Source organism: Acanthopagrus latus, chromosome 13, assembly GCF_904848185.1.
Source record: "Acanthopagrus latus isolate v.2019 chromosome 13, fAcaLat1.1, whole genome shotgun sequence".
Lineage (NCBI taxonomy): Eukaryota > Metazoa > Chordata > Actinopteri > Spariformes > Sparidae > Acanthopagrus > Acanthopagrus latus.
Genome location: NC_051051.1, coordinates 13,001,910 through 13,016,266, shown reverse-complemented (window position 1 = coordinate 13,016,266; position 14,357 = coordinate 13,001,910). Strand labels below are relative to the sequence as shown.

The window sequence follows — 14,357 nt, the reverse complement described above, 5'->3', positions numbered from 1 at the left end:
AGAGAAGATTGCCAATCTTATCCTTTAAGACAGCGGTTGGTTGAGTCCATTTGTTTCTTCTAAAAGTAGCGTTTTACTTTGAAATTCCAAAGGATACAATCAGATTTTTGGTTTTCATCACTTTGATTCAACTTTACTGAACTTTCACCAACAAAATGTTTGTTTTGGGAGGATTCTTGCGTCAGTCAGTGTCCCCCCCACCCCCCACCCTGAAATTGCCATAAAATGTGGTTGAACCCAAGAGAGGTTGCCTAGTGTCTTGTATCAAGGGGCCCATGAGCACAAAGTAGTTAGCCTGTGTCAGGCAGTAGGATCACAGCTGCCCTGTGGTAGATACCACACGAGGAGGAAAAAAAAAACACGGTAAAGAACCTACGTTGAACTCTCGCCAGCCAGTTGCTCTGATGTTCAGGGAGGTGACTGGGCCCAGAGGATTTACTCTCTGTGTGAGGGATTCCCTGCACATTGCGGTTCTCCTCTTTGCTTTTGAGTTCTTTTCCATTGATTTCCATGCATTGTCTCATGAGTCACTGGCAGGGAAGGGTTTTGTGTCTTTTTCTCTTGCATTTTGTGAATCTAATGATGCACTTATGTTGCCCCACTTTTCCCTTTTCTTCATACCTTACCTACTAAAGGAGGGAATACCACTTTATTGGTAAGTGGATGTTAACCAGAAGGGAGTTAAACAAGAGTAACCATTACAAAAAAAAAAAAATACAAAGAAAATGGGTCGCTGTTCACATCTCAGCAATTGTCTTCAGGAAAAAAAAAAAAAATCCAGAAAGAGAAAATTGAGTAGCAGACGATTTGTTTTCTGATTCGATTGATTCAATAATTGTGATCTTTATTTTGTTCCTTCCATTTCTGTGATGTTCCGTCAAGTTGTCTTCTCTTTCTGTTTCGTTTCATTTCTTTGAACCATTACTTAAAAGAAAAAAAAAAGAAAAAAGAAAAAAAATAAGTGAAAGAAGTCCTCTTTTTCTACTCTACACAATCTGTAGCTCTGTACTTTCTGCCTCTGCTCTTAAACTTATTTGGTTCACAGTTTTGTTTCTTTTCTTCCCTCTCTTCCTCCTCCTCCTAGTTTTTTTGTTTGTTTTTGCGATTATGATTTTTCTTCAACTCATTATGGTTTTGCATGCCAAGTATTGCATGCGCTGCACCATAGAGGACTATCTATAAGCCATATGGAGAAAACCTAGATCTTTTTCTTTTAGATGTTTACCTTCTTTTGGCAAGTACACCGTAGCACTCAATCACCAACCCGGAAACACTCTAATGCTCTTTTTTCTCCTTTTTTCTTTTTTTTTTCTTTTTTTCTTTTTTTGTTTTCTTTTTGTTCCCCTCTGTTGGTCATCATTTCTCTACAGAAGCTCCGTCTGCTGGCCGCGAGCTCTGCAGGCGTCCAGTCCGCCCTGCTGAGAGAGCACAAGCTCCACAGCGCCCCCGGCAGGAGCCAAACGGGACAGACGTGCGCAGCAGGGGAGGCTGGGAGTGTGGACGGCAGGCACGCGGCCGTAGGGAGCTCCGTGAGCCAGGCGTCGGGGAGGAGAGGGAGCCAGAGGGGCCAGAACAAGAGCTCCCACTCCCCCGCTCACAGCAGCGACTCGGCCCACTCCCAGCACAACCACGCTCACAGAGGGAGGAACTCTCGGCACCAGAGAAAGTAAGCGCACCTCCGTTTGTCCCTGTCGGATTTCGCGTTGCCCGCGCTTTCAGAGAGAAATTATCTGACCTGTGCCCTCCAGGACAAAAGGTGGCCACTCTTCCAAGCGCCACCGACGCTCCAGCCGGGGTCAGGCACACCACCGGAGCCAGTCTGCATCCCCGGGACGCCACTCGCACACGTCGGGCAGGAAGAAAGAGGAGAAGAGCAAAACCAACCTCCGCCAGCGCAGCAGCTCCTGGAGCAGCGGGCGCTCGTCCTCGCGCTCGGCCTCCAGAGACAGAGGCCCCAGCAGGGCCAAGTCCCCTCACAACAGACAGAACAACTCCAGGTGAAACCCCCATTCTTCATCTCCCTTTTTTTCCTCTCAGCGTCGAAGGTCAGTTTCGATCTCACGTGCCCTGTCGTTGCTTTTTCTTCTGATGCTGTGACGCAGAGAGAGGGAGAGCGCGAACCACTCCGACACCGACAGCAGAGCCCGCCGCCGCTCGCGCAGCTACTCCCCCATCCGCAAAAGAAGAAGAGATTCGCCCAGCTTCATGGAGGCTCGCAGGATCACCAGGTAACACACCCGGCCACTTTAAGATCTCCATTCAGACATACATATGGACAAAGCTTGACTTTCCTACAGCGGATGACCAGGGTAAAGGGCCGTCCCCGCCAAGAATGACAACAATCATCACTGAAAATCAAAAGATTCTAATGTCTACTGGATGTTATCCACACCACAACTTTGGGATCTCTTTCAGATCTCTTATGTTAGTGAACTGACTGCAGTAGGAAACACTTTTTAGATTCTCTCCTCTGATAACTCAGGCTTTGGATATTAATACAACTTACTAAATGCAAATAGAACATATGTTACGCTGCAAGTTATAAGAGCATAATTTTACCTGAGACATACTGCCCACTGGCCTTTGGTGCTGAAGTTTGTTTAGTCCTTGTTTTCATCCACCGTTGACAGAACATTATCATTACACTGATCGTTACAGTGATCGTTCTCGGTGTGGGCGGCTCATGATAGAGGCGCCTGCAACACAGTTCATCTTTTACGAGTCTGAAATTAACAGTACTTAAACGCGACACACCTTTATAGTTGTCACACTCCGCGGTTAAAACACGCTTCAATATTTTACAACCCTGCACTCATGCCGGGGAACAAAAAAATTGCTCCAGCTTACTACTGGAAATTCAAAAAACCTCATTCAGATCCATTACAATCCTTAAAACATGTGAAGGAGAAATGAGAAAACCGCAGGCACACATGGATTAAGCGCTTACAAGGATGGAGGGTGGGTAGGTTCAGTTCTGTTTGGGGGGGGACACAGTGAAACAGAAAGGTCTATTTCCTGCTTTCATACATTTATATTAATCCAGCTAAAAAAAAAAAAAACGTGTAAAGAAACAGCTGTTTGTGCTTTTCATAGGATACGATAGAATAACAAAAGCTATAGAAATGTGTTACAATTGGCTGCACTGTTGATTCAGTATCCCTATAATCACGTTGGCTGACACTCAAAGAGCAGCACTGTCACATCTTTCTTATCCTGACAACAGGCGGACGAGTGTTACCTTAAACTGAATTGTGTGCTTAATAAATGTAAAATGGATATAAAAATGAAGCATGATTACAAAGGCTCAGAGGAATAAGTATTGAATTCTTCTTAGATTTCTTAAGTCTTAGTTAATTGAATTATTAATGCACTTGATTGTTTACTGCTCCTATTAAATGGGAATCAATTGGTTGCTTCATAATCTTTTACGAGTCCATACTAAGAGAAGATGTGCGCTCCTCCTGTTAGAGTTAAAGGAACAATTCACCTGAAAATTAAAAAAATCAGTCATATACTCACATCAAACAGGTCCCCATCTACTTTGATTTGCAACACTGTTTCGCTGTGGAGCTCCAGAAATGTTTTGTGGACTAAAAAAAAAACAATGTTCTGTTAGTCTGAGGCTGAGTTGATAATGACTGAATCAGTGAGTTATTTAACATTGGATCATCTTTTTCTTGTCCTTTTGCTTGTCTTACGTGAACCAGATGTTTGTAGATCGTTATTGAAACGTGAAGAGAAAACCTCCCACATCCCCGTGACAGTGAGAGAGAGCTGTCCCTACCTGTCACCTCTCCGCCATCACATATGAGTCTTAATAGATGTGGGTGAAATGTGTGCACCTTGTCATCCTTCGCTCCGGTCCTAAAGGTCCTGATGCCTAGACAACGGGATGCTGCTGAACTGAGCCGCCGCAGGCTAGTTACCCTGGTAACAGTTGCCGTGCAGCAGGATCCGGCTAGTCTGACTCCTGAAGCCCGGACGAACAGCGAAAACCAGCAGAGGTCCCCCTGAGTAAACCTGGCCTCCTCATGTTTTTTTTGTTGTTTTTTTTTCTTCTTCTCTGTCCTCTCTCCTCTCCTTCGTCTCCTCCCTGAGATTCACACAAAGAAACTCACGCCGACTCTCTAAAGCTACACCCCACTGCTGTTATGCACTAATGTTGTAACATGGGGAGATGGAGATTAAAACGCTATCAAGGTTTATTAGAGGGGATATGCTTCTATTGCACCGGCTGTGGATTCCCATGGCAGATAGAGAGGACAAAAAGCTGAGGCTGACGAGGTGAAACACACCTCGTAGCAGCAGGGATACCTTGATAGCGGTTATCTCTCTCTGCACTGTTGACTTTTCTGGGTGTTGGCCTCCACCAAGAAGAAGGGGTATTCTTTTGGGAGCTAACAGCTAATTACCTTCCAGGAAGCACTTCCAGGGTGGCTATTAACAAGGCAATTGAAGCGTTGGCTTAAACTAACATGACATGCATTTCTCTGCTGTGTGTGTGTGTGTGTGTGTGTGTGTGTGTGTGTGTGTGTGTGTGTGTGTGTGTGTGTGTGTGTGCGCAATTAAAGCCTGAGTGTGTGGTTGAACAGCTTGGACTTTTTTTTAACCCATACAGCTGCTCTCTTTTAGATCCTGTTCTGATCATAAGTCTGCCACCTAACACCTGATTGCTCTCAACCAACCGAATCTCGTCTTAATACCTCATCAGCGTCAGACACTAACCCGTCGAGCTCGATCATCTGCAGCGATAGCTAACGCCTCTCTCTCTCCTCTCCCCAGCGCCCGGAAGCGGCCGATCCCGTACTACCGGCCCAGCCCTTCGACGTCCAGCTTAGACAGCAGCCCGTCGCGGTCCAGCCGCAGCCGTAGCCGCAGCTACAGCAGCTACAGCCGCAGCAGGAGCCACAGCCGGAGCCACAACCGGAGCCACAGCAGGAGCCGGAGCTGGAGCAGGAGCCGCAGCCAGAGCCGGAGCTGGAGCCGCAGCAGGAGCCGCTCGCGCAGCCACCACAGCTACTACAGCCGCAGCAGCTACGACAGCCCCGGCTTCTGAAACACAAACAAACAGAGGAGCAGGCCGGTTTGATTTACTGAGCTCCGCTCCGGTCGTGACGTATCCGCGGTACGGTACGGTCCAGGGCCCCTCGACCCCCGGACCATTATCCCTCTCTAACACAGAGCCTGGATCAAAGAGGAGAAATGTATTTTGATATAGCACATTTATTATGAAATTGGCTGTCACTGTTCATGTCTTCAAGTATACAAGGTATTACAGGAAATGGGTCGCCACATGTCAAACATTAATTTGGTAGAGCCCAAAGAACAAATCTCGCTGTACGTTAGCACTTTCTTTCTCTTCCGCCACAAAGCAACCAAAAATGAATCCATCGAAAACTATATACTATAAATATATATAAATATATATGAGTAGAGGACAGAAAGGGGACACGTGGACAGATTACTGTACATTTCCAGAGAATCTTTTTTTTCCCCTCATCATGTCCTCATTTTTTCCCCAAAGACCTCCATTTCATCGAAGCACAGCGATCAACGAAAGTGAGAACAAAAGGGAGGTCGGCGGATGAAGCAGGAAGCAAAACCGGAAAAAAAAAGAACTTTTTTTTTAATGATTAAAAAACTGTATTGTATAGGTTTGTCTGTATAGATGTAAACTCTCTTAACGTTCTTTGCTTTGTAAACTATGCACTGTATATTCCATCTAGTTTGAAGAGGCTTGTTTAGCATGATGCATCAGGAGAGACTTGCTGCTCGAAAGGAGAGAACCTGGCTCGAAAAGCGAAAAAAAGGCGCCAGGGTGCATCTGTTCTCCCCTCAGCACCCGCATACAGAGGTGACCAGGGAGGGGAGAAAAAAAACTATGTATTATGTACTTTGACTCTCTTCCCTGTTTCAATTATGTTGATTCTGCTAATCCTGACTTTATGAGTGAGACTGAGAGTGTGTGTGTGTGTGTGTGTGTCTGTGTCTGTGTCTGTGTGTACCTCCTCTGCAAAGACCAGTGAGGTAGATATTTGTGTGTTCCCCCCCTCAGTAGCCTGCCCCCCAGGCTACTGTGTGGTGCTGTACAGGACAAACTGTCTGCAAAAAGTCTCCATGCACACTTTTATGTTGATGACAGCTATTTATAATTGGACTGTATTTATTAGTTTTATTTATTGGGTTATTTATTGATTTATTTATCTTTTTATGCCATGAGCTGTAAAGCAGTTGGATCATGCTTTGAAGATGAGATTGCCGCGAAACTGTATATGTCCATGTTTGACCAAAAAAACAAACAAAAAAAAAGGGTTCCTTATAGCGGCCAAGGCTTACGATCGGGTGCAGTGTGTTTAGGACGCTCTGATTTCCGCCAGTGGAACTGAGCCTTTGCCGACAGTTACTTCCACGACTGCCATCATGGCGCCCCCCCCCCACGGCCTATTGTAACGGCTCGCCCTACTGCGAGCCACGGCGGCTCTGCCTGTAGTGAGGAGAGAGGGATCAGCCTCGAACAGAACACCTCTCTGTGATTGGAGGAGACTCCATCAGCGTTAACACACCGTACAGCTCCTACAGCGCGGTAAACAGACTGGCGATACAATCAGGGATCACCCCAAGTCTTCCTTCCTACCATTCGTCCAGTCTCACGTCACTCGCACAGCGTTGCATTCCCAGTGTGACCCATCTATGATACTCTGCAAAGCTGTTAATTTATTCCAAGTATAGCATCGCCCCATTTGGTTTTTTTCGACGAGTCATTCTTTGTAGTGTACAAGTTATTATACCTGACAATAAACAGAAACAAATGGGGAATTGATCACACTCTCGCCTTGTTGTTTTTTGTGTTATGATGTCATGCAGGCGTATGTTTCCCTACAGATGGCACTGATGAGAACGTTCTGGTATCTGACACCCTGACCTTGAAAAAACATTAAAACCTGACCAGTATGAGCTAGAACGTTCTCCAGCTCCTAAAAAGGAGTGCAACCTCCCGTCAAACCAGGACCGAGGGGAGGATGTGGTCTGTTTTTAACACATCTGCTGTGATTTACAGTAACCCTCTGGGGGAAATATTTATTTGAATAAGAACTGACCAGAATCCCTTAAGAATTGATAAATCAAATAAAAATGAGAGAGAAAAAGCAAAACCTCAGAAGCAAACTGAACTATAAAACTACCAAAGAATGCCTAACCTTTTTTCTGTTTCCTCCCCTCCGTCTACATTGTGTATTGTAGACAGACAACTGTGGCAGCCAAGCTATCATGTCAGCTGACAGGCCGATATTAATGTCGGAGCTAATTATAGCTAATCACTAATTATTGTGCAGTAGATAAATACAGTTACATCACTGTCGGACTCTCTGGCCGATAACTGCAGCTATGAAAGTGAGAAGGGTCTGACCTCAGACGTCCGTGAGTCAACAGTAATATCTGAGTATTAGCTGGACATGATTGGCGTATGTGAAACATGGCTGAAACCTAATTCTTTTCTGCCATTAAATGTCGATGTTGCCCGGGCCTTCCAAACGGGGCGGTGGGGGTGTTGCTCTAATGTACAAATCAATTTTCCGTTTGACCTCCAAACAGGATATTGAATTTATTTGATTTGAGGCTGTGGTTTTAAAAACATCATCATCAGGTAGGAACAGCCTTTCATCTGGTTGTAATCTACAGACCTCCAGGGCCTGAAGAAGAATCTGGTGACTTTATTGCAGATCTTGTTACCCGTTCAGATAAGATCCTAATAATTGGGGATTTCAATATCCACTTACATAAGCCGTCTGACCCTCTGAGTAAAGCTTTCCTGGCACTTCCTCCATATTTCTGACTTAATTTAACTTGTTCATTCCAGTGGTAAGACCCCTTTCCAACGGATTAGATGTATCAGCCCCGAATGGTGCCTCTGTATCACCTGCATCATTCTACTAAAAGTGCACTTATGAAAGTGGTAAATGACATTCTACTGACTCTGGTCTCTGCCTCTGTGCTTCTGTTACTAGATCTCAGCGCTGCATTTGATAGCATAGATCACAGCCTACTGTCAGACAAACCTGAAAGTCAATCAGGGCATCTCTGGCCCGGCTCTTGCTTTGCTCAAGTCTTACCTAATGGAAAGAACACAATGGGTCTCTTATGATGATATTACATCAGTGTTTACTGATGTGAAGTATGGTGTTCCTCAGGGCTCTGTTCTTGGCCCTTTGCTCTTTATATATATTTATATATATCTCAAATCTTGGCCAAATTATTCAACGTTATGGAATACATTTCCACTGCTTTGATTATGTGATGGTAACTCTCAACAACTGATCTCCTCAAATGATTTTGTGAGGCCTGCCTTCCTCAGTGTCACCACTCGGCGACGCCTCAGCCTGCTCAGTCGTCCTCCTGGATCCACACACATATAACTACTATATAACTATTCTGTCAACGCAATTTGTAAAGTTTGATTTTTTTTAAAAAAATTGTTCCGTACATGCAACATCTATCGCGTGTCTGTCCTCTGCGGCTCTTCCTGAGGCTTCCTTCCGTCTGAAACAAACTCGCTGACAACTCAGAGGGAGTCCGTGGCCGACCGTGAGTCCTCTGACTCACATCACAGCTGGATCCTGTGGGCGCAGGGTGACAGGGTTCCATGCGGGAGCCATTTTCCAGCACCTCATTAAGGGAGTCTGATATGAGCACATCACACAATAAAGCCACACGCGCGGCGGCGGCAGCAGCAGTGCGTTAGACTGTCAGCGGCTCAGAGAGAAACCACCGCTTATTAAGCCCCCTGTTTGTGACATTAATAACACGCAGGCCACAGAAACGTCACCGGCACTCATCTGATAACAGCCAGCTGTGACGGTGAATACTGGTGGATGATGTGTAGGCTGTAGAGGATGAGTGCGTGTGTGTGTTTATAAGTGTGTGTGTGTGTGTGTAATGTTCATTCGCGTCCATGTCACAAACTGACATTCCTCTGTGTATTTAATCTGAGGGCTGATAATAGCGCTGCGCTGCCCGTCCTGTGTGTCACATCATGGCCCATACACAGAGCCATGACACTGAGAGTGTGTTGGTCCTGAGTTAGGGAGACTTCCCAGCAGCCTTCCAGATTCTTCTGGCTCTCCGGGACGTCCGGACAAGGGGAGGAGTGGATTCCTCAGAGCGCTGGGCAGCTGCTTGTAGTGGGGGAGGGCCTTCCTGTCGGATTCCATTCGAGTGCTATGTCTGCCACAAATAGACTCTCGAGTACCTTCCATGAACATGTCGAGCGGGAGTGATCCGTTGGGTTGGGGGGGGGACATGAGCCAGAAGGGAGGGCTCTGTTGACAGGGGTGGTGTCTGCAGGGTGGAGTGTTTAAAAGCTCACAGCTGAGAGGCAGAGAGCACATTGGGAGAGACAGTTTTCAGCGAGGCCAAAGGGCTCTTCAGCGAACGCTCCTTCCAGCCATGACCGAGAGACGTATTCCCTTCACCCTGCTGCGCACCCCCAGCTGGGACCCATTCCGTGACTGGCACAGCCGCATCTTCGACCAGGCCTTTGGCATGCCGGCCCTGCCCGAGGACTTCCCCCCGACATTCCCCAGCACCCACTGGCCGGGGTACCTGCGGCCCTCCCTCGTGACCCCCGACATGGGGGTGATGATGCCCCAGAGCCCCATGATGTACCCCGGCGGCGTGATGGCCCAGCAGGCCCGCGCCGCCCTGTCCCGCCAGTTGAGCAGCGGCATGTCGGAGATCAAGCAGACCCAGGACAGCTGGAAGGTGTCGCTGGACGTGAACCACTTCTCGCCCGAGGAGCTGGTGGTGAAGACCAAGGACGGCGTGGTGGAAATCACCGGTGAGTTGTTGTTGTTTCTCCCTCCTCGCACGCTGTTTCAAGTAGCAGCGCAGTGTTTTTCATAACCTCTCGAATTAGAAGCCCAAAGGTGTTTCCTGTCAGGAAGTCTTTGATTGGATCGCACAAAGCACAACGCCTAAAAACCGCAGATAACACAAATGTCTCACTTGGTGTTCTGAGGTTTACTCCCAGTTTAAGAGAGACCGGACAAAGGCACAGGATAAAAACAAAAAAAAAAAGCTGTATTTTCTTTTTTGCTCGCTGGTTTGAGCACATGGCAGATGCATTGCTGCAGAGTTACATAATATCTTGAGACAATAAATTGAGTTCCAGCACTCTGGAGGGTGGGTGCGTCTTGGCTGCACGCCCCGCTAGATGCAAAACAGCGCAATTCAACATGTGGGAGTCGATGCTCGCAGATGAGCACAGAGAATGTTTTAATCACGCGGCCGGTCTCGCTTCCCGCACGAAACGTTTCCATTGTCCATCTAAAAAAGCCCTGACTAACCTGAGGGAACACGTGTGGAATGGATCACCTAATAGCTGAGAGCTCACCGAGGCCTCGAGCAGCCCTTTTCTCTAAATCTTCTCTCGCCCTCTCTGTCTGGCGTTTCACAAAGAATCACGCCGGTAGAGTAAGGGGTTTAGCTGTGACTCACCCTCTGTGTCTGCTACTTTAAAAGGACCGCTGGGTAGTTTCCAGGTTCCGGGGTCCGGGGCCGGATTGTGCCCAATCTCTCACTGCTGGGAGACAGTCGGGAACACAAAGGCAGAGCGAAGGACCCAGTCCAAGTGGAATTTGCCACCTCGTTTTTTTTCCCTCATGTCACCAGAGACCGGAGGGGATAAGTTTGAATGATGACGGTATCCTCGGCTCCGGTGAGGAGTTTTATATACACCGCCCTCTCTACGCAGCGGCCCTCTTCGTGAACTCACGACCCTGCGTGTGGTGGAGGGGAAAAAAAGGGGGGACAGCTCCCGGGGGGGCAGCAACCTCTATCAGCACGTTGTCATAACAAACATAACACTGTATAAGAGCCAGAGCGAGGGCCAGTGTCTCAACATCACAGCCTGAATGACTGACAAGGCTAATGAGGATCTTCTGGGGCCGGGATGGCTCCGGCTACAGGGGCAGGAGCCGTTAAAGATAAAAATACCAGAGGCCACGGACACGAAGCGACACCATTATTCTAATGATGCGTTTCTAATACACACGTTGTACAGTAGGATAAATGTCATGACTTTCTCGGCGAGAGCTAGACGAGAAGATTGACACCGCTCAAGTGCTGGTGCAGTAAATTAGAATCTAGCGCTCGGCATAAAGACTGGAAGCTAAGGGGAGGACGGCCAGCTCCTCTCTGTCCAATGCTCACAAATCAAGTCTTCTTACAGTTTACTCCCGTATGACATGTTGATTTATGAGTTTTAGAAGTGTTGGTAGATTGATTCCGTTACCTAACGTTGCCTTTGTGCCGAGCTAAGTTGCAAATATTAGTGTACAAACGGGAAATGTGATATCAGCCCTCTCATCTAATACTCAGCCTCAAGTCTAAGTTTCCCCTCACCTAAATGTGAACCAAGCCCAGCACCAACGCGCCCGAGCACGTTTGCTCCGTAAAGAACACGGACGCCCACAGCGAACTGGACTGTGTGTGCGGAAGGTCTCTGAACTTCACGAGCCGGTTCAACAGATTAGAAGAGACAGGGCGGGCTCGCTGCAGTGAGTGCACGCTCGCAGGGTCTCTAACGGGTACAAAGCAATTCGGATGGAAGTGGAAGTCTCCGGCGTCGGCACTGCTCGTCTCACAGCACAAACGGTGGAAGCCGATGAAAAAGGTAGTTAGTCTCTGCTGTACCGCTGTGATGTCATGCGGGTTTGCTCAGCGGATCCTGGATAACGTTTTTTTTTCCCCCCTGGTTCTAAGTACAATTGAATGCAGCATTAAACCTGTTAGGCACCCTGACCTGACTGTTGCTGTTTCAGGTAATTTCCTGTCTGTTTCCCCTCCCTCTCTCTACGTCACCACACCTGCACAGCTCATTCGTCTTCGCCTCTTCCTTTTCAGGAAGCGTTTTGCGTCGCTCGGCCTTGTCTGGCCCTTTTCATGGCGTCCACTGTCCTGATTGGATAAAGAGGGCCAGGAAAGCAAATCGTTTCTTTCTCTTTTTTACTGCACGAGAGGGAGGAGAGCCATGAGTTGCTGATCAAACACTCTACAACAGCGATTTAACACTTTGATAAGAAAATAACAGCTTTAATGTGACCCAGGTCTTACCCTGACCCCAACCAGTCATCCTTTAAGAGTCCAAAGAGGGCTACACTTTGGACCGGATAAATAATAATAATAATAATAATCGATGACATCGCCATAGCTACACCTGTGCTTTCACTGCTGCGACGAGACAAGACAACAGAGCAGCGCCGCGTCTGTCCAGGCGTCTGTCCAGGCAGTCCTCGGCAGTCCTCAAAATGTCGATTTCGGTCCCTCTCGATTGCAATCTGGCATCAGCGTCAGCTATAGTGACGGTAACACACGTTAATAAGTTCACACACCTGACACAAGCCCATTCCATTAAGAACGTTTACGACCTGTAAGGGGACGAGCAGTTAACGCACATACCGCACGGAACAGGAAGCCGCGTCCGTTCCTCGCCCCTTTAGCTGATTTTTCACAAGGTCACGTGACGATCTTTCAGCGATAACATGTGGATGAAGGTATGCTGTCTGTGTCTGTGTCCTCAGGCAAGCACGAGGAGAGGAAGGACGAGCACGGTTTCGTGTCCAGATGCTTCACCAGGAAATACACGTAAGTGGCTCGACGTGTTAAAGGGTCACTATGCGATGTTGGAGGAGAAATTCAAACTCAGTATTAATGAAGTTGTTTTTTTTTTCCATAACTGGATGAACAAGCTGTTCTCAGAGGGGGAAAAAAGGGCCAGAACATTGACTGAAGCTAGACAGGTGGCAGGGTCCGCCACATAAAAACAAAGTAAAACAAAAAGAAATTGTGTTGTCCTTATTTTAGTTTTATTTGGGTTTTTTTTGGCAGAAAAAAAAAGCAGTCAGTAAAGGTCTTTCTCTCTTTAAAATGTCTCCCCCAAAACTACGTAGCGCTCCTTTAAGGCTCATTATTTATCAAAGAATACTCGCAGTTTTGATCACTTTTTTCCAAGGGCGAAGCCGAAGCTGATGAAAAGGAGCTACTGGCTGCGCAATATGTCAACAGCTCACTTCAAAACTAACAGAGTTCTTATTAAAAAAAAAAAAATGTCTTGTTGTGGCCGTTTGATGGAGGCTTTGCAGTGAATTTCCACGGAGGAAATGCATTTCTCAGGCCGTCTTCAGCTTCCCTGTGATTGCCTTAATGTGGCTTTTCCGCCCTGAGTCCCTTTAGTTTTGGGTTGGTCCGGCCTGGAGAGGGCTGGCTGCTGCTGATAGCTAAATTTCATGCTCTGAAAAGCAGCAGCAGCAGCCTCCACCTCCCAGCGTTCATCCCTCCTCTGCCTAGGTTTTCCTTAAATTCACAGGGCTCTGCTGCCATCCAGGGGCCACAACGCCGTCCTGATCTGATTTTACCCCATCGAGGGTGACTCACTTCAGTTAACAGCTGCTGTGATGCTTTTTTAAAAAAAATTTTTTTTAAATCTAATGATTTGAATTCAACATGTTCCCCCTCCAGCCTCCCCCCGACAGCCAACATCGAGAAGGTGACCTCCAGCCTCTCTCCTGAAGGGTTCCTGACCGTGGAGGCTCCTCTGAAGGTGCCGGCCCTCGAGTCCTCAGAGACCACGATACCTGTCAACGTGGACAACAAGGGCAGCGTGGCGAAGAAGTAGGAGAGGGAAAGCAGTGTGGCGTCTCCTACACAAACACACACACACACACACACATACAAATAAGCACTTTATTTCTCCAGCATGCGTCCCGGCAGGTGAGGGAAGCAGCTTATCGCTCCTCCTGAAGCGGGCCTTGTTCGGCAGGCTCTTCTCTCTCTCCCCCCTCTGTCACTGGTAATGAGCCAACCCCAGCTGAGTGCACTGTGTAAACACATCTGCACCGATGCCATATGTGTGCTCATTCTGCTGTAATTACACTCTTCATCCGAATGTAGGAAGCCTGGGCTCAGCTCCTCTCGCGGCCCTCTTCTCCCCCCTCTCCCTCTGTTACACACAAACACCTTTCTCATTTGAGTTAATCCCGCCTTTCATGATGCCTGGAACTTGAAAGACAAACGATCCAGCCACGCAAACACAGAATAAAGAACGATCAAGATATTGAGCCTCTCCTTCTTCTTCTTTTTTTTTTTGTGATGATCTGTTTACTTGCATGCCGGTGAGCTGACATCAGAGGTGACGTCCCGAAGCGGACAGTGAGCTGCTTGTGTGTTGGAAACAGGAAGATAAATATTAAACTTCCTTTGCTTTTGAACGCTCAATTATTCATCCGATGGTCGGACAAATGAAACAGGAGCGAGGCAGGCGGCCCCGTGCCAAACAGGAGTCTTCGCCGGCGTTGCACTTTTTA

At 47.5% G+C, this 14,357-nt stretch overlaps 2 protein-coding genes across 7 annotated transcripts in view; both read left to right on the top strand.

The window, feature by feature from the left end:
- The window catches only part of srrm3 (serine/arginine repetitive matrix 3), an 84,636-nt gene extending 77,816 nt beyond the window's left edge, over positions 1–6,820 (top strand). For 2 of the 6 annotated variants that reach the window (XM_037120231.1, XM_037120233.1), the window contains exons 12-15: positions 1,371–1,666; positions 1,749–1,997; positions 2,103–2,228; positions 4,783–5,056. In XM_037120231.1, the coding sequence (XP_036976126.1) occupies positions 1,371–1,666; positions 1,749–1,997; positions 2,103–2,228; positions 4,783–5,056 (945 nt within the window). Of the gene's footprint in view, positions 1–1,370; positions 1,667–1,748; positions 1,998–2,102; positions 2,229–3,707; positions 4,015–4,782 lie in introns of all 6 variants that reach the window. The other 4 variants (XR_005078663.1, XR_005078662.1, XM_037120234.1 and 1 more) reach the window with 4 other exon arrangements.
- Positions 6,821–9,371: 2,551 nt separating this feature from the next.
- On the top strand, positions 9,372–14,111 carry hspb1 (heat shock protein, alpha-crystallin-related, 1). The gene is made up of 3 exons (XM_037120663.1): positions 9,372–9,832; positions 12,576–12,639; positions 13,513–14,111. Exons 1-3 carry the CDS (start codon positions 9,442–9,444, stop codon positions 13,667–13,669), a joined length of 612 nt encoding a protein of 203 aa, XP_036976558.1. The 5' UTR covers positions 9,372–9,441; the 3' UTR covers positions 13,670–14,111.
- Positions 14,112–14,357: the final 246 nt, after the last annotated feature.

What these genes read in the sequence shown, in the direction of transcription:
- hspb1 (XM_037120663.1), top strand. Translation starts at nt 9,442, where the DNA reads ATGACCGAGAGACGTATTCCCTTCACCCTGCTGCGCACCCCCAGCTGG. An exon ending in CGGCGTGGTGGAAATCACCG is followed by an intron (nt 9,833 to 12,575) that starts GTGAGTTGTTGT and finishes CTGTGTCCTCAG; the next exon opens with GCAAGCACGAGGAGAGGAAG. An exon ending in TGCTTCACCAGGAAATACAC is followed by an intron (nt 12,640 to 13,512) that starts GTAAGTGGCTCG and finishes TTCCCCCTCCAG; the next exon opens with CCTCCCCCCGACAGCCAACA.